Genomic DNA, 25,263 nt, shown 5'->3' with positions numbered 1-25,263 from the left:
ATTTTATCCCTAATCTACCCTTACCTGGGTTAAGGCGCGTGCGCAGAGACGGTGACCTCAGCAGACTACTTTCCTCCTTCCCGATGTTGTCAAATCACTACAAATGTGCCATTAATTACGATTCCATCTTCTTTTTCAAGAAATATCAAACCCCATTCAGAAGTTCTTCTTCACTTCTCAACTCTCTCTACTCAGTCGATCAACGCCATTTTACCCTAAACAGATCAGATATTGCCATTGACATGCGGAAAGGTTCGTCTGGATTAATGGGTGGAGGTGATGCATCAGATAAGATGGTAAGTTGTAGTCCGAGTGTTCCTTTCCCATTCCTTCTCCCATTTGCGTCTCTAATCTATGGTTTCTCTCTCTAGTTTTGTCAGATCTGTGATGAAAAATGACACTGTGGTTTAGAGAGTCCATGGATCTACAGTCCCTGCCGAACCCCAAACTGCATTGGTATTCGATTTGTGTCTGCCTCCATAAGCAAAGAAGGTAAAGTGCGAAAATACCTTTCTTGTCAGTTTTACAAATGCCTTGAATTCCAGTGGCTAAATGAAGCGAAGAGTGAGGTTAAGGATGAAGATGTTTCTGTAAGCGCTCGGCCAGGTAAGGTTTCACTTGACGGATCCAGCAGCTCTAAGTCGGTGGTGGCGAAGAGTGAGGTTAAGGATGAAGATGTTTCTGTAAGCGCTCGACCAGGTAAGGTTTCACTTGACGGATCCAGCAGCTCTAAGTCGGTGGTGGAAAAATCTTGCTTTCATTGCGGTTTTGTGGATCACTGGGCGAAAGAGTGCCCATGGTTTGACACTCCATGTCCATAGCCACAATGCACAGGCAGGAGGAAGATCCGTACATCTTTGACAACCAAAAATTATCAAAGGAAGTTTATGTCTTGTGTACGCTGCAACAAATTCGATTGGTTATCTAACTGGGTTGAAAGTGTAGAAAAATCTAAAGCAGAACCACGAATGGTGTCAATCCAAATACCTTATGATCAGTTCTGTAGGGATTTTGTTCAGAAGAATTCAATGTGATCTTATGTACCTTGATTATGTGAAGTTTCAGTATAATTAATGAATGAAAAGTCTCTTGTATGTTAATTACAGTAAAAATTCCATAAATTGTTCTACTCAGACGAATCTCTTCATTTGTCAATTTGATTCGATTTGTGAAGGGGGCCAAAAAGGAATAGAAACCTAATGTAGAAGATATGTTGTGGGGGGGGGGGGTCACAAAGGAATTTTGACATTCATATTCCATTTGTGAAGAGGGTCAAAAAGCAATATATAACTAAAGTAGAGAAGATAGGTTTTAAAGGGGTCACAGAGGAATTTTTGACATTCACATTCCATTTGTGAAGGGGTCCACAGAGGAATAGATACCTAATGTAGAGAAGATAGGTTTTAGGGAGTCACTAAGGACTAGAAGCACAAGTATAAAGCATCACAAACATAAATATCATTGTGAACAAAAAGTTGATACACAACTCATAAACATCCATCAACAACCATAAACATCACAAACATCAACATTCATAAACATCTAACTATCCCAAAATGTCACCCAATGTATCAAGGTTTAACACAAAATGTAACCCAATGTATCAAGGTTTAACACAAAATGTAACCCAATGTATCAAGGTTTAACACAAAAAAAAACAGAATAACTAACAGTAACTAGCAACCCATTACTCATCACTTGCATCTCGGCTCATGTTGAACCAACTCCACAGGCCTCTGCCTCTGCTCCCTCCACCTCTTCTCCCTCTACCTCTTCTTCCTGGGAATATAGGGTGGGCATCTGGGATTGGTGGAATAACCAATCTTGGTCTTGACTGTTATTCAGGCTGTTGAGGTTGTTGGTCCTGTTGTTGTTGTTGGTCCCGATGTTGTTGTTGTTGAACAGAAGTCCTCCCTCCACCTCTTCTTCCCCCACCTCTTCTTCCCCCACCTCTTCTTCCTCCACCTCTGTGTTGTTGTTGCTGCTCTTGTTGTTGTTCTTGCTGACCCTCATTTTGTACACCACTTCTGCCACCACCTCTCCTTCCCCCACCTCTCCTGCCCCCACTTCATCTTCCTCTTCCTCCACCTCTAGTAGTACTTAAAGATGGACCAGTTGGAGGAGGAACTGCAGTACTTGAAGATGCACCAGTTTGGGGAGGGGGAGCTCCTCTACAAGACTTCTTATTGTGGCCAACATTACCACAAGTGCTGCATATATTCCTTCTCTGTCCATGTCCTTCTTTTGACATGTCTCTCCTTCTTTCTTTCCTGGGTCTGCCTGCTGGCCTTGAGAGTAGAGGAGGTCGGACAACATACGCAGGCTACATATAAAGGGGGTCAAAAAGGAAATTTTAAATAAGTGAACTTGTAAACACATAAAGGGGGTCAAAAAGTTACCTCTCCCCATGCTGATTCATCAGGAATAGGTGTTACTCGATGCCCATAGGTAAGGGAGTATGAAGCTACTGTGAAAAAAGGGCTACAAAACCTGTTAAAAGACAAAAAAAAGGTTAATTAAGACAAATGGTAAGGACTAATATAAGTGGGAACAAGGGGGCAAAGAAAGAAACTATGTGTCTTACCTTTTTAAATTTTCCCTCCTTGGCACCAAAACAGACATGGCATGGATACAAGGCAACCCTGATATTTACCATGCGCAACATGTGCAAGTTTGATTTGTCAAATCAACTTGCCATCTAGTGCCTGAACTTACACTCACATTCCACAATGTATTATCAGAAGGTTGAACAGTATAATACCTAATCTTAGCCCTTTGTGTTTCAAGAAACTTTGCCACTTTAGGAACTAACCCATCTTGTCGCCATTCCTTCGCCTGCATCTTTTGATTGTATATAGTTGACATAACCATTAACCACTACATTTCGATCATTTTGCACAGTGGTTTATCCCTCAGTTTCATTATCTGATTGTTGAAACTCTCGCTAAAGTTGTTTGTTATGTGCTCACACTTGGCATCAACATCAAAATGAGATCTGGCCCATGATTTGGGGTCTTCCTTCATCAACCATTGCTTAGCACTAGAGCTTGTTTTGTCCATCAAAGCCATCCAGTTATCAAAGTCTGGCTTGGTGAATGACTTAGCTGCATTCCATGCAATCTCTTCGAGATGTAGACCAGGATGTTTCTGTTTGAAGTTTTTATACATGTGTCTAAAACAAAACCTATGTCTTCCACTCCCAAACACAATGTCAACAGCATCCACTAAACCTTTCTGCCTGTCTGAGATAATTGTAAGTGGTTTACTGTGTTGCATCAGTCTAGGTCCAACTGTTTCAAGAAATCTTAACCATGTTTCTTTGCACTCATTCCTACAGATATAGATAGCTATCGAAAAAATTCCATTTGAAGCATCCAAAGAAAGTATGGACAAGCAGACTCCAACATATTTTCCTTTCAAAAAACATCTATCTATACCTAATATAGGGCGACACCCAGCTAAACAGCCATCAATACTAGCCTTAAAGCAAACACACATACCAGTGAATTTACCTGGGGGCCAAAAGCGAAAAAATTACAAAAGGGGGCCAAAAAGGAAAACAATAAAAAAGGGGGCCAAAAAGGAAGACATACTTGTGGTGTCGTCCCTCGAAATAGTGGCAATGATTCCTGGGTTTGAAAGTAGTGTCTGTCGTGCCGTCTCTGGAGCCAGTCTATAACCTTCTTCAAAATTCCCATTAATCTTCTCCATCATTATGTTCTTAGCATTCCAAGCAGTCTTGTATCGGACATTTACACCATGTTTTTCCTTCACCCATGCAATAATAGTCCCTACTTTTATATCTGGGTCTCGTGTAAACTCCTCCAAGAACAGGCCTGCCAACCAATTAGCATTTGCTAGAACATTTTTATCTTCAGGTTCGGCAGTACAAGTATGGACCAGATTGCTCTGACCAAGACGATACGTGTGTCCATCTTTCCTCTGACCAATGTAGATAGTCCAACTATAAGTCGGATCTCTGCATTTGAACTTCAACCTTCTTGTTTCATTCTTAACTTGCTTGAAGAAAAATTGATTGGCAATCGCATAATTCCTGACGTATAATCTTGCCTCTTCAATTGTTGCCAAGGTCATACCAATTCGTAGTCCACCTTCATCTTCTCTCTCAGCTCCTGCTTCTTCATCTTCGTACACATTACTTGTCATTTCAACAAAATGTCAAACTGCTCAAACCTTGTGTCAAAATAATCTCCCGAATCGTCCTCAGATTGGTTGTCTTCCTGTGTTTCCTCTTCGGTTGAACTGCTACTGTGATAACATTCTTCAGGATCAACATCCCCACCAAAGTCGCCTGTACCTGGATCATTTGTATCCAGAGCAACATCTTCTGTCACAACATCTTCTATCACAACATCTTCTGTCACAACTTAAGCCTGTGTACCAACAAGGTCAGAAGGTCCCACCATATCTCTTAAAGTACACCTCCATGTTTTATCGTTTCCACTGATGAAACCATCCCAATCAAAATTCGCCCAATCGAAGGATTTGTAGTTACTACTGGAGGCAATTCCACTTTGGCCCCCTACTGTTTCAGTTCCTTCTTGGCCCCCTAGCTCTTCAGTTCCTGATTGGCCACCTAGGTCTTCAGTTCTTTCTTGGCCCCCTTCAATTTCAGACCAAATCTACTCCATTATTTCATCAATTTCAATTCCAATTTGACCCCCACTGATCTTTCTGTTTCACCCTGATCTACATCACCCATTACAGTATCTTCCCCAATATTCATTACATTCTCGTTTCTGTCAACCATTACAGTATCTTCCCCCCAATATTGCCTTCAGTATTTTGGGTTTCATCCATAACCGTATCTTCCACAAAATTGATTTGGGGACCTTCTGTTTCACCCATAGGCATAACTGTATCTTCCACAAAAGGGTTTTCTTTTATGCATGCATGATGAACTGGTATATCTCCTTTTGAAGCAAGCTTTTTTGGCCTTCTAGGGTTTAGAGGCCTACGTTTATACCCTACACGCCCACGCGATTTGGTCCCGGGAGGTTTCTTCCATTCAAGTAACAACATTTTAGGAGGGGTGGGGGGGGGGGGGGGGAATCTGCAGTTCTTCCTCAAAAACAAAAAAGTGTAGAAACCCTCCACCTACAGCATCGGGTCTAGCCTGTAAGAAAATTTGTTGTAAGTATTCATCTGCCGTGATGAACACTAACCATTTCTCACTTTGAATAATGCTCATCAGATTAATCAAAACGCCTCTCTTAGCCAAGTTCATCTCTGTAGAAATCATATTCAGAAAACCCTCGTAGTCCTTATAGCTTGCATTAGAGATTTCGAGATCATCTTTCCACAACCCACCGTAATGTACTTGAACATCAACTGTACCGGAAAAAGATAAATCCTCCTCCTCCTCCTGCTCTGACGAGCCGGAGTAGAAATTGCGTCGTTCTTCCTCGTCCGACGAGCCTGAGTAGAAATTGTGCCGCTCTTCCTCGTCCGACGAGTCTGAGTAGAACATTCTGTTAAAGTTTTGTGAAGATTTAGTAAGATGAAACAAAGAACTGCTTCGTTGTGGCTTCTGAGAAAGAAAAGTAGAGAGATAAGGAAAGGTGAATAAGGAGAGAGAAAAAATTAGGTAGAGAAGATGAAACAAAATGTGACTTTTGGGATTTGACATGCATAGGGAAGAGATACATTAGGAAGATATCGCGCTGCCCACGTCTGTTGAGGTCACCATCTCTGCGCACGCTCCTTAACCCTGGTAAGGGTAGATTAGGGATAAAATGTTTGGACCAAACGACATTTACACGGCGTCTTGAAAAAGGGGGCCATATTTGAATTTACGAAAAAAATGAGGCCATAAAGGAAGCTGGTCACAAAGTAGGGGACCATATAGGAATTAACTCTATAATATTCAAACAAGTGACCTAACACGTAATACTTTGTGTTTTTCTTAGCAATAGTGATAGGGGACCCGTCAACTCTACTTCCTTCCCTACCGTCTTGGTGACGTGTCCAGGAAAAAGTCACTTTTCTCTTGGAAACAGGAAACATGTTGGAAATGTTTGAAAAAGTAAAGATGAGGGGAGTTAACGGAGTAAAGGTTGGTAACGGAGTAAAGGGAGGACTGTTTTGTCTTTTGACAATTAAATTTGAAAAAAACTTAATTGATAAGGATGGTGCTTCCTTCTTTCTTGTTGGCAATTGAGATTTAATAACCCGTCAATCAAAGTACCCATCTAATTAATAGGAACCCAACTATAACCTTCCTGTATAATAACCTTGATCTTTAAATAAACCAACTCAATCTTACTGTGTGTAATTTTTTTTTTTCGTTAAGGAAACTGTCTGTAATTGTGAGTTAAAGATGGAAGCAAACTAGGTGTGGATAAAAGCTTATTGGAATTTTTATTTTTGAGGATTCAATTGGTTCATTTCAAGATTTCAATTGGTTGAGGTAATTTTTTATTTCAAATTTTTCATTTTTTTTCTTTCCAATAATGTTAATATTTACATTATTTTCTTTTATCATCATTTATAGATTTATTTTGTGAAAAATTTATAGTTTTATCATTTTTTCGGATAATATTTGTAGCATAAATGGAAGGGAGACCTTGTAAACAAAAAGTAGTAGAGGTGGAAGACGACGATGTAGAGATAGACAGTGATGAGGATAATCAAGAAATGGATAATGAAAATGACGGGAAAAAAAGTGAAAAAAAACCATGATGGGTCAGAAAATAGTATAGAAAATTTACAAGAGTTACTAAAGGTTGGATCCAAATTTACCATGAGTAAAGAGATATTTGAATGTTTTAAGAAATATGGGGCTTTGACAGGATTTCCGATCCAGAAGCGATCTAGTAAAAAAGGCTCTGATGGTATTCTTAGATACGTTACTTTCTCATGTGCTCGTGAAGGAAAGAAGCCTAGCAACTCTGCAAATGTTTTAAAACCCAGACCTAAATCTCAAACAGACTGCAAAGTTTGTGTTAGAGCGACACTTGGAGTAGACGAGCAATGGAGAATAACATCGTCTTTCCTTAATCACAACCATGTTCTTAGTCCTACTCAATCTCGATTCTACAAATGCAATCGAAATATTACGCCTTCTGTTAGAAGAAGATTAGAATTAAATGAAAGAGCAGGAATTCGAATGTATAAGAGTTATGGTACAATTGTTGAAGATGCACAAGGTTATGAAAATGTTACCGCAACAGAAAGAGATTGTCGAAATTATGTAGATCAACTTAAGCGATTAGCCGTTGTTGAAGGTGATGTTGTTGCAATACAACGTTACTTTTTGAATATGCAAACACAGAACAAAGACTTTTTCTATTGCATGGACCAGGACGAGCAAGGTCATTTGAAGAATCTATTTTGGGTAGACGGGAGGAGCAAAAAGTGTTACAAAGAATTTGGGGATGTAATCACGTTTGATACTACGTATCTAACAAACAGGTATGATATGCCATTTGCTCCATTTGTTGGTGTAAACCACCACGGTCATACAGTCTTACTTGGGTGTGGTTTGATTGCGAATGAGGATATAAATTCATTTGTATGTTATTCGAGACATGGCTTACTTGCATGCATAACTCCCATCCTGTAGGAATAATTACAGACCAAGATGCAGCCATGAAAGCTGCCATCGTAAAAGTCTTCCCTCACACTAGGCATAGGTTTTGTTTATGGCATATATTGAAGAAGTTGCCTCAAAAGTTAGGAAGTGACAAAAATTACAACAGAATTAACTACAAGTTGCATGATTTAGTATATGATTCCCAATACGAAGATGAGTTTGAACGAGGTTGGTTGGATATGACTCGACAGAATTAAGTGATGATCTTGTCCGTTATGATCAATTGTGTTGTGCTTTTACTGAAGTAGCAGACTTGGCCTGTGATGATGAGCAGCGTTGTCAAAGATACTTTCAGTGGTGTGAAAAAGAAAAAAACACAATACCTTTATATAAATCCGTTGATACGACAACTCAACACGCAAGAGCTAATCCACCCCCTTCAAATGTTAATGGTGAAGAAGTTGTAATACTCGATCCACAAGGTAGTAGGCGTAAAGGGAGAGCTCGCTCTACACGGTTACAAGCTAAAAGTTTCAAACCCTCGAGGAACAAGGTAAAAATTCAATGTCGTGAAAGTATTTTATTGTTACTAACCATTTGGGCATGTAAAATAACTTTCTTATTCACAGGATGCTAAATGCGCCGAAGAGAACAATCTTAATGATGCCCCGCTCACCCAAGAAAGCAACTCTTTTGAGCAAATACAACAACCCTTTTACGGTCATTATAATCCTTACGGAAGTGTATGTATTTACTACTTTTTATTATATCTTTTATCATATATGATTGTGTATTGCATTTTAATTCTTGTGTAATGTAGGTCAATGTGAATCAACTCATTGCTTCAATTTTCAAGAGTTATTAAATCGAGTAGAGCCATGATATGATGGTAAATTTATAGTTTATCTCTTGAACTTTTATGATATTTTGAACTTCTTTGTGACATGAAAGTTTATAGGATTTTTCACATTATGCAGGTCAATAGGATGTCTCTTGAAGTTGTGAAGTTTATGGTTCTTCAAGTTGTGCTATTGAAGTTGTTTTCTTTTTGCTAACTTTTCATGTTTATGGAACTTATATCTATGTGATATTGAAGAAGTTTTTTGTTAATTCGAATATATGTTTGTTGAACTTATATTCATGTGATATTGAAGTAGTTTTTTTGTTAACTTGTAACCATGAGATATTGAAGCACAAAGATCAACAAAAATGAACAACCTAATTTTAATTTTAATTAAAGAACAAACATCAACATTTAGGTCGTAATACAAAACACGGTTACAAGTTCTTCATTTCATTTTACACAACAAAAAATATAAAAAGATCTTCACCAATCATGGTAAAGATGTACAATGGAAATAACTATCAAAATTTGCACATAAAAAACTAAGGTAGCTAGAAGATCTTCAACTTTTGCCCCCATCTTTGGTTGAGATGTTACGACTTCATCTTTAAGTGATGTAGAATTGGCCGGAATTGAAGATTGAGAATTCTCACATCTCGGAGGTTCAGCCCACATGAAAGCATTCGGGTGATCACCACCTAAAGGGCACTTGTTATACTCTCTTGACGGATTTGCACTTGATGCGGATACTTTTATTTCCATGTTGCCACCGCCGCAAGAACAAGGTATATTTGAAATTCTCCTATTCATGATCTAAACTAGAGATGAAGTAGAATCAAAAGCATAAAAACCTCCATGATTTAACACTAAACAACTAGTATGACGAAATCAGCAATAGCAAAATCACTAAAACCCTATTAAACTTTGACAATATGAACTTTCCCTAAATCTATATAAACAAAATATATAATCATCAGATACATAAACACAAAAACTCCATGAAAGATAAAAATCAAATCTATTGAAAACAAAGAAAAATGAAATTGATTGAAGGTATCTGTAAAAATTCAACAAAAGTGTAAAAAGTAAAAGGGTTTTAGACGATAAACTGAGCTTGCGTGAGGAAAGAGGAGAAAACAAAAGATGAGAAATGCAAGTAGAACCCATTTACAGGTAAAAGTTTCCATGCCAAATACTGAAATCAGATAGTACCAACAATAGAAAACATGCAATTCAAGTAGAAGAAAAAGAGAATCAGGAAAGACAATAAAAAAGAAACAGCCAACCCCCACCTGAAAGCATCTAAGTGATTCCTTTCTTACCAACCAATTAACTCAAAACAGAAACTAAATAGAAAGGAATGAATTCATGTTTTGACTTTGTTATCTCATTATTAAAAGAATTGAAACCAAAATCAAATCTAGAATAAGTAAAGGAAAATGATTCCCTTACCCATTTTGATACACTAAAAGATTAAATCAAAACCCTAGGTGATGGGCCTAAAAAGTTTCCTAAATAGGTCTACACCCGCAAGTGCACGGGTGTCAAGTTGTAATAATATCCGGTAAGACCGGTTCGTTCCTCAGAGACTAAGTCGAATTTTGATTCTAATCTTAAAACTATTAGGTTTTCAGGAAATGATTTGATGGGTAATATATATTTTTTTTTAAATAACAAAAAGACAAATAACAATTTAAAATAAAATAATACTAAAGTGATATTCAGATAAAGGGAACCTAGGGTTTTTGAATCCGTTTTCCTAAAAATTCTAACGACAAATTAATTTTTGGTTTAATTTGATTGTTCTTTGTATAACTCAGGTTTTCAGTCCATGAACGGTCTGAAAACTCGGAAGGTTTCATCGTTAAAAATGGTAAAAACTCTAATAAATTGTCGAGAAATTGATTAGTACGACTTCATCTAAACCCTAGATATAAAATTAGTTCTTCATGATAAAGGATTGAAGCTTGAATATATGGAAAAAGAAAAGAAAATTAGAAAAGTTAGATTTCTCACAAAATTTTCCAGCCAAACAGAGCCTTAGGGAAGCAATTTCCTTCTGATTTTCTGAGATCCTGCCAAACAGACCCTCCGGGAAAGCGATTTTCTCGTCTTCCCGGAAATATTTTCCTTGAGAGAAAATAGTTTTCTCACCTTCTTCGATTCTATTTCTCTCACTAATCCTTTCTGTTTTCTCTCTCTTGTCTTAATATCTCTCTGTAAAGTCTCTCTCTCTATCTCTCTCTCACTAAGAAATAGAGGAATCAATAAGAAAATCAAAAATCAAAAGAAAAACTCCATTAACAAGCTCTCGGTTTTCTCTCTCTCTCTCTCTCTACAATATCTCTCTTTCTCTTTAATTTCTCTGTAATTCCTCTCTCTCTCACAAATAACAGGAACTACAATTGAATAGATGAAAGAAAAATCAAAACCTCTCTATCTCTCTCTCTCTCTACTGTTATAGCCGAGATAAGAATCTCTCTTTTCTCTCTCTCTCTCTCTGCAAACTCTTCTCTCACTAAAGAGTTACAAAAAGAAGAAAATGAAATATAGAAGATGATGATGTGATGATCTCTCCTGTTCTATCCTCCCTGTTTTTCTTTGTTCTCTACAACCCGATCCTTCTTAGCTGTCGAGAGATCCCCCTCTGTTCCTTCTTCTTTTGTTTATGTAGAGAGCCACCGACACCCCATTGATTCCCTTCCTTATCTCCCTTTCCTTTCTTTCACAAACATTCCATTTCTATTACTCTTTCCATTTCTGTTTCGATTTTGAAATATCTCCTTTTCAAGAAATTAAACAGCTCTCGGTTATAAAAGGAAGAGGAAGATGATGACGTCAGCTGACGTCATCGAGTCGGGTTGGGTTGTCCGGGTCACGCGTACAGCTTGGTGTACCTCTGGACGTGACCGACAGTAGCCCGCGTATTCCCTGGTTCATTCGATTTCTTGCCGGATGCATGCCACGTGTCTCTCTTGACTTTTAGTATACCAAATTTGACCCGAACTTTGACTTGCTCTAATTTATTCATCCGGACTCCGATTTGACTTCCGTTTTCGCCTACGGGTTCGTCTTGGACTCTACTTTCCATCCGAGCACTAATACTGATCATGAGATCAGAATCACAAAATGACCAAAATACCCCTAGTCTGCATTTCTCCGACTTTTATCCGTTTTGCACACATAACTCTGAAAAAGGTACCTGAGCAAGGAAACACAAGCAAAACATCAGAGTAACAGCTCGAATTAGACTAACTAGTCTAAATTAAGATATTCAGATGAGGCATTTTCATGACTCATCACTAGGTCTCAAAAATTTGACATATTTTTGATACATTTAAAGATTAAATCAAAAGGATAAAGTTTGAAATTTCAAAGAGGGAGAGAAAGATGAACTTACAGAGAATATCACGGCTGGTTAGGAGTTTTTTTTTATGAGACAAACTTACGGAGAATATCACGGCTGGTTAGGAGTTGTGTTGGTTATTTGCTTGCTGATACTAAGGAATGAAATGAATCTAAGGTTATTTGCTTGCTGCTACGACGGACGGTTAGATTTGGTCTAACTTAAGGGACAACTAGGATTCACGGTTGGAGTATAAGGACAGCTGGGGACATCTGGGTTGGAGTTAACGGCAAATAAGATGGTAAGTAACAGTTACTTTTTTTCTTTTTCATTTAGATGACATGTCAGCAAGACGGTAGGGTGGGGAGTGAACAAGATGGGTAATAAATCATTTTCCTTTTCTTAGTATTCTGACTAGGGTCCTGTGGCTGGAAATCTATAGCTCCTGTGTCCAATTTTAGTTCAGTCGTAGGTGCAAAAATAAGAAAGTTGTCGTTATTGTACAAAGGAGAGAGAGATAATTTAAATAGTAAAGGCACTTAAATACCCAAACTCTGTTTTCTTATAAATGTATAAGTATACTCTTCTCAACTTACATACCATAATTAATGTCAAAATGGTGTATTTATAGCAAGAGATGTGGACAACGTGGAGCTTAAAGATGGTAAAGCCTAATTGATGTACGAACCTCATGTTTGTCATCATAGTGACTCACCCAACTAACACCACCTCATGTTTTCTCCCATCTTATCCTTGAGAAGCTTATAGGGGATTATGTGGGCAACTACCAAAGCCCAATAGCAACTTGATCTCTAATAACATGGGCAGCCACATGTAATATAACACCCCCCCCCCCTTGGATGACCATTACGCGAAATAACTTTCTCAATAAATCTTGTGGGATAAAAACTGATCAATAGAGATCTTGAGTGGAGCTGGATACGCAAAATGCTGTCTCGTTAAGCCTTGCCAGAAAAACCTATTGGGATAAAAACTGGACGAATGAAAAAGAGTACAGGGCGTAGATATCTAGTATTAGTGATGTGAAAATCTTTACACGATAATATTCTCTTTCTGATGAATATCATATTGGGGACCGGTTTAGTTTTACATCATTTGATTATTCAGGCTTCGCATTCCGATACCTTCTACTAGTTTTCTGAACGTTGTAGTAGGCAAAAACTTGGTAAACAAGTCAGCATAATTCTCACATGATTGTATCTTCTGAATATCAATTTCACCATTTTTCTGTAGATGGTGCGAGAAAAATAACTTTGACGAAATGTGTTTCGTTCTGTCACCTTTAATATACCCTTCCTTGATTTGAGTAATGCAAGCCGCATTGTCTTCATAAATAATGGTAGGTGACTTTGTAATTTCAGGAAGTTCACAAGAAATTCTAATATGACTGATAATATACCTGAGCCATACACATTCTCTGGTAGCTTCATGAAGAGCTATAATCTCTGAGTGGTTAGAATATGTAGCAGACATACTTTGCTTACTTGATCGCCATGAGAAACCTGTACCGCCACTAGTAAAAACACAACATGTTTGTGAAATTCCTTTATGTGGGTCAGAGAGATATCCTGCATCGGTGTATCCTATTATTTGTGAACAATTGGATGAATTCTTCGAATAAAATAATCCCATGTCAGTAGTTCCTCGAAGATATCGAAGAATATGTTTTACTCCCATCCAATGTCGCTTTGTTGGTGCCGAACTGAACCTGGCTAATAAATTTACTACAAAAGAAATGTCAGGCCTAGTACATTGAGCCAAATATAATAAAACACCAATTGCACTTAAATATGGTACTTCAGGACCAAGTAGTGCTTCATTATCTTCTTTAGGACGATAAGGATCTTTTGCAGTATCTAAAGATCTGACAACCATTAGAGTGCTAAGAGGGTATGCAGTATCCATGCGAAATCTTTTCAAAACTTTTTCGGTATATAGATTTTGATGGACAAGTATGCCACTTGTACTTCTCTCAATTTGTAAGCCAATGCAGAATTTCGTTTTCCCAAGGTCTTTCATCTCAAATTCTTTCTTCAAATATTCTGCAGCTTTTGAGACATCTTCAACTGTCCCAATTAGATTTATATCATCAACGTATATTGCAATGATAGCGAACCCGATATATGATTTCTTACTGAACACACATGGACATATAGGATCATTTACATATTCTTCCTTGGTCAAGTATTCATTAAGGCGATTGTACCACATTCGCCCTGATTGTTTTAAACCATATAAAGCTCTATTAAGTTTTAGTGAATACATGACACGTGGTTTTCTCTCAGGTAAGTTGAATCCTTCAGGGACTTTCATATAAATATCAGTATCTAGATTGCCATATAGATACGAAGTAACAACATCTAGTACATGCATATCAAGTTCTTCTTGAGATGTCAGACTAATTAAATATCTAAATGTAATTGCATCCATAACAGGAGAATATGTTTCTTCATAATCTATCCCAGGTTTTTGTAGAAAACCCTATACCACAAGTCGTGCTTTATAGCGTAGATCTCATTATTTTTAGGGTTATTTCTCAAATGGCTCCCAACTTTGTGACCAGCTTCCTGCCTAGCCCCCTACTTTAGCAAATATTCTCATATGGCCCCTTTTTTACGTTATCTTTAACTATCTGTTACTCTCACTCCTCCACCTCATTTCCTCTCTCTGCCAAGTCACTTAAAACGCCACATCATCGTCTTCTCCAGCAGGGGTCGCCGGCCGACCAAATTTCCGGTCGGCGACCTTCAAACATAAAAAAAAAAAGTTATTTTCCTTCTCTCTCTTTAAAAAGAAATAAAAAATTTCCCTTTCTCTCTCTAGATCTGGTTCACCATGAACCAGATCTAAGTCTAATTCGAACATACCTTTATTGAAGGTCTGTTCGTCTGAACAAACTGAACAGACCTTCATTGAAGGTCTGTTTCAGCCGAACAGACTCTCATTGAGGGTCTGATTTCGAACAGACCTTTGAAGGTCTGTTCGAATCAGACCTAGATCTGGTTCACCATGAACCATATCTAGAGAGAGAAAGGGAATTTTTTTTAGAGAGAGAGAGGGAATATTTTTTTTTTTATGTTTGAAAGTCGTCGACCGGAAATTTGGCTGGCTGGCGACCCCTGCCGAAGAAGATGATGATGTGGCGACTTGGCAGATAGAGGAAATGAGGTGGAGGAGTGAGAGTAATGGACAGTTAAAGATAACGGAAAAAGGGGGCCATATGGGAATATTTGCTAAAGTAGGGGGCTAGGCAGGAAGCTGGTCACAAAGTTGGGGGCCATTTGGGAAATAACCCTTAATTTTATGGCGTTTTCTTACAAAAACCCATTTGAGCCCAACTGGGTGTACATCTTTAGATGTAAGAACCACTGGTCCAAAAACATTACGCTTATTGAGTGACTAGAGTTCAGCCTGAATTGCATCTTTCCATTTTGACCAATCAGGTCTTTGTCGACATTCCTCAATAGAGCGTGGTTCATAATCATCATTCTCTTTCAGAATTGAGGTTGCCACCGCAAAGGAGAACATTCATAATTTATAGAGATTTCATAATTGTTAGGTATCTCTGCCTCATCAAGGGCTTCGCCCTTTTCAAGGGGTATTTGTTCAGAAAGTGTGGGTGTATCATTAATAGTCTCTTCTAGAGAACTATTATTTTGTGATTGATTCTTCCTCTTTTTAGGGATTGTATCTTTAGAACCAATTGATCGTCCACCCTTCTGACGTATTTTAGACGACTCATTTGCTATAGCAGTTTATCCTGATCCTTCAGGAATATTAATTCGTGCACGAGCATTAGCAGCAGGGGTATATGATTCTGTTACCCTTGCTGCATCATTAAATGCATCTGGTAGTTTATTTGCAATGCCTTGCAATTGTATTATCCTTTCTACTTCTAGCTCAGATTGATTTGTATAAGGATCAAGATGAGATAAACTTTACGCACTCCAACACAATTCAATTTGTCTGTTATTCACGACAGACGAATTTTCTCCCCCGGATGGCGGAAAAATTGTCTCGTCAAAATGACAATCTGCAAATCTTGCAGTGAAAGTATCACCTGTTGTAGGTTCTAGATACCTGATAATAGACGGTGAATCAAAACCCACATATATCTCCAGACGCCGCTGAGGTCCGAATTTTACCCGTTTAGGAGGTGTAATTGGCACGTGCACCGACATCCAAAAATATGCAAATGCGCTATATTTGGTTTATGACCCAAAACAAGTTGCAAAGTAGAATGTTGACCATTTGCAGTAGGTCGTAGGCGGATCAAAGCAGCATCATGTAATACTGCAGATCCACATGCAGAAACTGGTAAGTTGGTTTTCATCAACATTGGACGTGCAATCAATTGTATATGTTTATGAATGATTCTGCTAGACCGTATGGTGTATGAACATAAGCTGCAGGATGCTCAACATCAATACCAACTGATATGCAATACTCATCAAAAGCCTTTGATGTAAATTCGCCTGCTCCGTCAAGGCGTACGGACTTAATCGAAAAATCAGGAAAATGAGCTCGTAATCTAATAATTTGGGCAAGCAACGTTGCAAATGCATTATTACGAGTAGACTGAAGATTAACATGGGGCAATCCCACAGAAGCATCTATCAATATCATAAAATATCGAAATGGTCCACATGGTGGGTGAATAGGACCACATATATCTCCTTGAATCCTTTCCAGAAATTTAGGAGATTCCATATAATCGTATCGATTCTCTAAACATTTCCATAATATAAGTGGGTCTTTCTGATATAAACATTCTGATTTGAGTTCTTCACACAAATGATGGCGGATTACAATGAGGGTCGCTGATCGTCTGTAAAGAGGTTCAATATTTTCCTCGCAAGTTGTCTTCTTTAGTTGTTTGGCCTCTAGATGGGCTTCGATTTCAAGCTTCCAAGTAATATAGTTTTTCCCCGATAAGTCGAGGGCTGTAAAATCTACACTTGTTAGAGTCGACATATTGAACCTGAAAATTTACGAATTGCCTGTAAAGTTTTGATAGTCCCTTTGGGTTGACTGAAATCTTCTCTACGTCTAGAGCATCATGCTGATAACGTGTCGTGATTGTACCAAAGGAGAGAGATAATTTAAATAGTAAAGGCACTTAAATAACCAAACTCCGTTTTCTATAAATGTATAAGTATACTTTTCTCAACTTACATACCATAATTAATGGTCAAAATGGTGTATTTATAGCAAGAGATGTATGCAACGTGGAGCTTAAAGATGGTAAGGCCTAATTGATGTAGGAACCTCATGTTTGTCATCACAGTGACTCACCCAACTAACACTGCCTCATCTTTTCTCCCATCTTATCATTGAGAAGCTTATAGGGGATTATGTGGGCAACTACCAAAGCCCAATAGCAGCTTGATATCTAATAACCTTATGGGCAGCCACATGTAATATAACAAAAGTTTTAATTTTCTTTTTCATAGTTAGGGATGATAAAAGATTGGATTATTTTCTTCGAAAAAAATTGGATTATTTACTAAATAGCCCCTAGTTTATGATCAGTTTCCTGCCTAGTCTTTAATTTACCAAAAATACGTAGATGACCCCTTTTTTTGCAGTTACCGTCCAATTGATTGTTAACTTTTAAAAAAATTTCTAAAACTTTTCTTTTTTAATTACGACATAGCCAACTTTCTTTCTTTCTCTTTAAAATTTGTTTCTCTCCAATAGTCTCTTTGTCTTCCTGCTCCCTAGATTTTCTCTTTCTAAAAGCTCTTTGGTTTGGAATTGTCGACTTGAACCTCATGAGTTTCATCTTCATGGCTGTTATGAAAATTTAACTCGAATGATGGAAGGCATGGAAATTATCGATCTTTTTGGTGGAAGATGGATGAGCAGATGAACTCGTCGAAGGTAGATAAGACGATTGGAGCTTCAGAATAGAAGAAAAGCAAAAGAAAATAGTAAGTAAACCAACAAATAAAGGTATCGAGTATAATTTAGATCAAAATGTGGTTGCATTCAAACCTGGGGTTTTGTAAATATGGAGTTATAGATATAACTAGATATGAATCTTTCCCTTCCTCGTGGATTTGTGATAGGCCTAAAATAGGTCTATTCCCGCAAGTATACGGGGTCAAGTTATAGTATTTATAATAAGATCGAGTATCGTCCCAAGAGATAGGTAGGTAACTTCGGATATTGAATGCGGGTTTAACCCAATAATCAAGATGTCAATATCTAACTTAGACTAAAACACACACACACCCCTCATAAAATTGATGATTGATATATAAGAAATAAGAAAACAAATGAAACTAACTAAACTATCTAAGAGAGGGGAGAAGATATCTAAGGTTATAAAATCCACCACATAATTTCACTTTATAAAATAAGCACTTAATTACTTAAATCTCTTTTGTATTTACTCGGGATCCAATATAATGAACTATTTGGATTCCGGATGATATTCTAGATAAAACAATTTTATAATTACTAATTCTAATTGTCTTCCTTATAGAGATTCGGATCGCTTAACTATTATTCATCATCTAAAACGCATACTCCATCTAACAACTTAACGAAAGTATGAAATATCTAATTATAAGGCATGAGTAATAGAAAGAAAATCCAATCCATATAGATAAACAATCAATAGACATTAAAGCACATCAAAAGATTTAATTAATCAAGAACAAGTATTATAAAGATCCAAAATGGGTTTCATTTACAACCTTAGATGACTAAATTAACTATACATGGAATCTAGAGTGACATTCATTGACATTGTAAAATAAATGAAAATACTAAGAAATTAATGGAAAAAAATCACCAAGGATGTTCAAATTCCATATCCCCATGTATCTCCAATTTGTCCAAGATTTGCTCCATTTGTGCTCAAGAATCTTACTCCAAGAATTCCAAGTAATAGCTATTTTATTGCCACCCAAATAAGAAAAAGAAAGAGAAGGAAGAAATTAGATCTAGAAAGAAGTTGGAAAGAAGAGATGAAGAGGGTAAAGATGATAGAAGAATATGGAAGGAAGAAGGAGAAAACTATTAATGGAAGAAAGAATAGTGGTAGAGAAGAAGTAGTAGAGAAGAAGTAGTAGAGAAAGATGGAAGAAGAATGGAAAAGATGGATTTAATAGTAGAGAAGAAAGAAAGAAATAGGTAAGAAGAGGTATAGGTTGAGTAGAGAAGAGGAATATTGAAAGGGTTTGTAAGTCTAGGTTTTTAATGGAGGAGAAAGGGACTTATTTATAGGTGGGTTAGGATTTTTGGTGGGTTAAATTGGTAAAAAGTGGAAAGCTGAGGGTCAAAATTGGAATTCTAGGGGTAAAATCACAATCTGGTCGGCGGCTAGGGTTTGTTGTGGGAATTTCGGATGCTAGGGTGTAGCCGGTTATAAGTTAATAGGGTGAGACGGAACAGAAGCCCTTGGATTTTCACGCGCACGGATCTGGGTGGTTAATAGGAGGCCACGTGTCCGGGAGCACCTTAATAAGATGTCTCGGGTTACAAAGAAACATGAGAAAATGGGTCAAACGCTCAGCAGCCGTTAGATCTCGAAAACGCGGAAGGAGACGGTCGAGATTAAAATGTGGTCACGGGACTACCGGATTAAATTGCCTTGCGACATACCGGATCATGCTCATAGGGTCCATTTCGTTGCTAAGCGGAAACGCGGGAATTGGATACGCCGGCCTCTATATTGCGCCACGTGTCTTCTTGTATCCCGCGTGCCCGAATTTCTACCGAATATATCCCACCTGGTCAACAGTATTTGACCCAACTTTGACCTTGATTTATTTCTCCATCCGGACTCCGATTTGACTTCCGTTTTCTCCTACGAACTCGTCTCAACCTCTACTTCTCAACCACGCACTGACCTTGACCAAATTACCAGAATGTCCTTGACTCGAAATGACCAAAATACCCTTCATGCATCTTTTCCTCGTTTTTAACCGTTTTTCACACCTAACTCTGCAAAAGACACCTAATCAGGAAAACCAACCATTTTATTATAATAAAGACTCGAAACCGACTAACTTGGCTAAATTAAACGACTCAGATGAGACATTTTCATGACCCATCAATTTGATGATAAAGAAAATTTGACCGTCGGTCGTGGATTTGATGAGTTTATTGATTGCAAATCTGATTTTGTGAGCAATTTGGGTTTTGATATGGATCATCCTTTTAATTAGAGGGAGAACATCAATTTTGGTTTTGATATGGGTTATCCCCCTCTAGACCGACTACATAAAATATATTTGGGGCTTTTTCTTACGAAGAACCATCAAAATCTTTTACAGGTCTAGAGAGTGATATAGTCAATCCATCGTTGTAAGTGAAGATGAAGACAACGAAAGGAAGAAAGATCACGAACCCTACGATTACATTATTATTGATTCATTTTGGGAAATTCAGTTTCCAGTGTTTCCTATTTACGTTTCCATTATTGTTGATTCATTTTGGGAAATTTAGTTTCTTTTCTCGGCGATGGAATGAAATCTTTGTTGAAGGAGATTTTAGAACTCAGGCTAGTACAGGGAAGTTTGTTGAAGAAGGTAATGGAATCTTTAAAGGATTTATTGAACGACACCAACTTCGACTGCTTGGCGATAGGATTCTCTCTTCAGATCATGGATTCAAGTCATGTTGCTCTTATTTCTGTTTTACTTAGATCTAAGGGTTTTGAACATTACCGATGTGGTCGAAACATATCCATGGGAATAAAATTTGAGAATCTGAGTCAAATCCTTAAATACGCTAGTAACGATGATATTAACACCATCAAAGCTGATGATGGTGGTGATACCGTCACCTTGATGTTCGAAAGCCCTAGTAAGTCCTTCGTTTTGTTTTCTATAAACCCTAAATCAAGAAAAGTTCATTCCGACACAAAGATCATACTAAAACCCTACATTTGAGGTTTGATTTCTGCAGAAAACTCTAGGGATTTTGTGTTGTTTATGTATATAGTTTGTATCAAACAAAAATGTTTGATTTCAGCTAATTTAAGGTAAAGTTAACTTTCAGATAAGACAAGATTGCAAATTTTGAGATGAAGCTTATGGACATAGTGAGCATCTTGGAATACAAGAAGCAGAGTATCATGTTATTGTTCGAATACCATCTTCGGATTTTGTTGATTGTTGATTGAAGGTTTTTGGACTTGTTGAGATTGTTGATTGTTTTCAAGTTGTTGAAGAGAGATTTGAGAAGATGAGTTCAAACAATTTCTCATTTTGATTTGGTTATTTCCTAAATAGCCCCCAACTTTGGGACCGGTTTCCTGCCTAGCCCCCTACTAATACCCAGATGGCCCCTTTTTTGAGCTACCGTTATAACACCGTTAACTAGTCATCACCTTCTCTCCTCCATCTCATCACCTCTCTCTGCCACCTCATTTTCTCGCCACCTCATCGTCTTCTCCGGCGAAGGTCGCCGGCCGAAAAAATGGTTGGCCGACGACCTTTGTCGGAGAAGACAATGAGGTGGCGAGAAGATGAGGTGGCGAGAAGATGAGGTGGCGAGAAGATGAGGTGGCAGAGAGAGGTGATAAGATGGAGGAAAGAAGGTGATGACCAGTTAACGACAACTCAAAAAGGGGCCATCTGGGTATTTTTGACAAAATAGGGGGCTAGGCAGGAAACCTGTCACAAAGTTGGGGGCTATTTGGGAAATAACACTTTTGATTTTTCTTTACCCTCTATGTAAAAAAATCATTTAGAGAGATAGAAAGCTAATTAAGAGAAGATAAACTCATAGATGATGACAAAAAGAGAGTTTTTAGAGAGAGAGAAAAGGACTTCATGTGAAAGAATTAAAAGAAGGATTCTTTTGGCAAAAATATAAAGTTAACGGTCTTTTGACGTTAACGACAAAAAATAGTACTAGGTATTTTCGATAAACTAGGAGGTTAAGCGAGAAGCTAGTCATAAACTAGGGGGTTATTCGGAAAATAACCTTAAAAAATTCTAATGATCAAAGTATAAAATATTTTTAAGTACACGTAACATCATACTTAAATTACTTAACTAGTCTTCCAAATTCGAAAAGTTTCACTTTTAACCGTCAATAGATGAGAAATATTAAGAATAATAAAGAGAGAGAAAGATAGACGAGAGAAGAGAATATACATATGAAAAATTAAAGAGTTTCATTTTTTGATGAAGGGGTATTAATGAAGTGTATGTATTGCACAAGGAAGTAGGAGAGATGTATTGACCAACACAATTTTTACAATACCAACACAACTTAACTAAAGAAAAAGTAGTGACAAAAATATATTTATGTAAAAGTATTAATGCACTCAATTTTACATAATACCAATAACAATATTTGAAGTATATTGATGTAATTAAATAAATGCATATACACAATTTAAGTGAATATTGGATAGACGCAATTATATGAATTAAAGAAGTATTCATCTAACAAATAAGTATGATCTGGAAAACCAAATTCAACAAGTAAAACTAGTATATTTTGCATAGGAAACTTAATATCTCACAACTACGAAATAGTAGTTTCAAACTGACACAATGGATCTCAACCGCTTCATCAATACCGCCTATCAACAGTTAACCAAAGAAGTCTATAAAAGGTAATGAACTTCCCTCGGAGAAGGCACGAACACAAAACCTACGAGTAAGTCACAATTCTTAAAATCAGGTTCCCACAATACTTGATTATTTAACAGTAAGGGCAATCTGACGGCCTGAACGTTAGAAAAATTTCCGAGTTCCTTGCAGTTTTCTCCACCATATCGAGAAGAACAAAGCAAGATTCAACGTAGCAGTCTCAACATCTACAATAAGAACAAATTTTGACATAATCACAGGTTATTAAGCTCTTCCACTCCTTAATTTCTCATCGTTCAACTGAGAAGTGACGAGACTCGTGATGACTCCAAAAAAGGTTATCAGTTGGCTACGGTCATTAAGTAAAAAAAAACAAAAGCCTAACAGGCCAGTCCTTACCAAGTCAACAAGGAGGTTGAATCCGAAAGAGGACTACTACTCAAGCCTAAAATCAGGGGGCCAGTACGATTGTCCTAAGCGCCTAAGCCTTGATCTGGCTCAAATACGACCAGCATGTCATGGGATTTAAGAGATGACAAGGTGGTCCGCATAAGTGGGGTCGGAACCTCAATCCCGAAATATGGGGAGGGGGGTTGAAACGTGCCTGATGCTTTACCGACTTAATCTTGAATCCAATCAAAGATATCAATCACTGAGGATCTTTAGTATTTAATAAACTTGGGACACACAAGTCCCACGAGGAGGAAACTTTCCATACATAATTTACAAAATGGGAAATACGATCTATCATAAATAGAGAGTATCATTGAAAAATGGAACTTGCCTTTATCAATAATACATGATAATGCTAAAGAGGAGTTATAATATCTCACAACTATGAAATAATAGTTCCAATTTAATATGATGGATCTCAACCGCCTCATCAATACCGCCTATCAACAGTCAGACAAAGAAAGGTAATGAACTCGCAACGAAGAAGGCAGAAACACAAAAACCTACGAGTAAGTCACAGTTCATAAACTCGAGTTCACTCAATACTCAATTATTTAACTCCAAAGGCAATCTAATTGTATTGAGCGTCAGAGAGGTTTCCGATTTCCTTGCAGATTTTGTGCCCAGATCGAAAGGAACAAAGCGGGATTCAACTTAGCAGTCCTAACATCTTGAATGATATTAGAAGAACAATTTTTGACATTATCAATTCTCTTGTACTGTCTAACGATATTTATGTTATAAGTACAACATTTTTAGCATTACTCACAATGGAGGACAAGGTAGCAGGTGTTGAAGTGCGACGACACCGTTTGCACCCCCTTCTTTATGTATACCACATGATAAATATTTAGAGACATACATTTAATGATCTTTTGGATGATCCATTGTGATGAGGGCTGGTCTGACCCCACGTAAAAAAAAATCTTATCAAAAATATAATACAAAAGTCTTCGATACTCGTTGTCAAGATCTACACAAACTTAACATGGTATTAGATGTAGACACCCACTTAATAAGTTTTACATGTTTTACATCATTAGACGAAAAAACACATGTATATGAATGGACACGCCAATCTCTTCCAGTTTCTTCTGTTCCAGACGCACTGATTGTACACGAAAGGAAATAAAAAAAAAAAAACTTAAGCCACAAAATCAAAATATCCAATTTATCTGGGAAACTCAACTAGAGATTGGTCATAGAAGATATGGACTTGAGCCACAACACCCAAAGATTCGAACTTAAGCTTCAACTAAGTAATGTTTATATGTAAGATATGAACTGATAATTTATAAACTTTTCCTTCCTTGAATTGAAGATATGACAAATAAAAGAAATGTTGAACCCCTATGCCATACAATCCAAGTATCAAGATAACTAACTTTGTTGATAACCCTTAACAAAAAAAAACTAACTTTGTTGATATAATCTTTCTAATGCATGGTGATTCACTTATCAAAATAGAAGTTTTTAGCTGCAAAGTAGTTCTTCTTTAGTTTCTTTCCCCTTTTGGCTAGTATGTAGAAGTTTATCATTTCAATGCATCAACCAATTATGATATTGTTTAATCTACAAGTAGTGCAATTGAAGAGGAAACTTAGAAGTAATACTTGGACAATACAAGAGAAGCTTACGAACGGAAAAGAATTTTATTCTTAGTTTTTCTTGCTTGTAACTCTTGGTAGAAGAGGTATTTATAGATGTACAATATGTGTACAACAGTGTTTTGGATCAGAACAAATCAAATTCAAAATTGAAAATGATTGGAAAATATTTGTTGCAATATTGAAGCCTAATTTTACTTTATGCTTTATCAACCCCCACCCCCTGCCCCCCTCAAGCCAAACGTTTGGACTTTGAAGTGAAAAAGCTCGGAGCAAAGAAGTTTATGTCGAGCTTTGGCTAATCCTTTAGTGAATATATTTGTAACCTGATGATGTGTTGGTTCGTAGACAACCTTTAGAGCGCCCATGGTTACTCTCTCACGAACAAAATGATAATCAAGGTCTATATGTTTGGTCCTTGAATGTAAAACTGGAATTAAAGCCATATAAGTGGCACTTATATTATCGCAGTGAAAAGTAGACGAAAGCTTCATATAATCCTGAAATCGCGTAATAAGAATTAGATCCATGCAATCTCAGTTGTAGTGATAGCCATGTCTCTGTATTTTTTTTTTTTGGTGCTCGACCCTGACATAGTTGGTTGCTGTTTAGAAGCCCATGAAATGAGATGATTATATAGATATACACAATGACCATAAATTCAACTTCTAGTATCCAGATCACCAACCAATCAACATCCAAGAAGCATGAAGTTGAGATTCAAACTTCGAATTTGAAAGTCTAAATTGGTGCAAAAAAATTATCCCCTTTGAGAGTTACTTTTAAATAGCGAAACGCTTAACTGCTGTAAAGTAGATTTCAGTTGGTGAATGCATAAATTGGCAATTTTGATTAATGAAGTATGTAATATCTGC

General features: G+C 37.3%; 1 protein-coding gene across 1 annotated transcript; it reads right to left on the bottom strand.

The window, feature by feature from the left end:
- Positions 1 to 2,068: 2,068 nt before the first annotated feature.
- LOC147549973 (uncharacterized) lies at positions 2,069 to 4,167 on the bottom strand. Its single transcript, XM_086668407.1, has 4 exons — positions 3,594 to 4,167; positions 2,882 to 3,512; positions 2,400 to 2,490; positions 2,069 to 2,323 (listed from the first exon to the last, which is right to left on the bottom strand). The coding sequence occupies exons 1-4, from the start codon at positions 4,165 to 4,167 to the stop codon at positions 2,069 to 2,071; spliced, it is 1,551 nt and encodes a 516-aa protein (XP_086524533.1).
- Positions 4,168 to 25,263: the final 21,096 nt, after the last annotated feature.

The sequence above is a fragment of the Eschscholzia californica genome, unplaced genomic scaffold (genome assembly GCF_041429995.1).
Source record: "Eschscholzia californica isolate CP2 unplaced genomic scaffold, dmEscCali1.0.p SCAF_3, whole genome shotgun sequence".
Lineage (NCBI taxonomy): Eukaryota > Viridiplantae > Streptophyta > Magnoliopsida > Ranunculales > Papaveraceae > Eschscholzia > Eschscholzia californica.
Note: the sequence above shows the minus strand (reverse complement) of the source record. Positions and strands in the feature narration are given on the sequence as shown.

Coding starts and splice junctions, on each gene's coding strand:
- LOC147549973 (XM_086668407.1), bottom strand. CDS start 4,167: ATGACAAGTAATGTGTACGAAGATGAAGAAGCAGGAGCTGAGAGAGAA. Junction 2,491..2,881: donor CTGTGCAAAATGATCGAAAT/GTAGTGGTTAAT, acceptor GTCTTTTAACAG/GTTTTGTAGCCCTTTTTTCA. Junction 2,324..2,399: donor ATGAATCAGCATGGGGAGAG/GTAACTTTTTGA, acceptor CTTTATATGTAG/CCTGCGTATGTTGTCCGACC.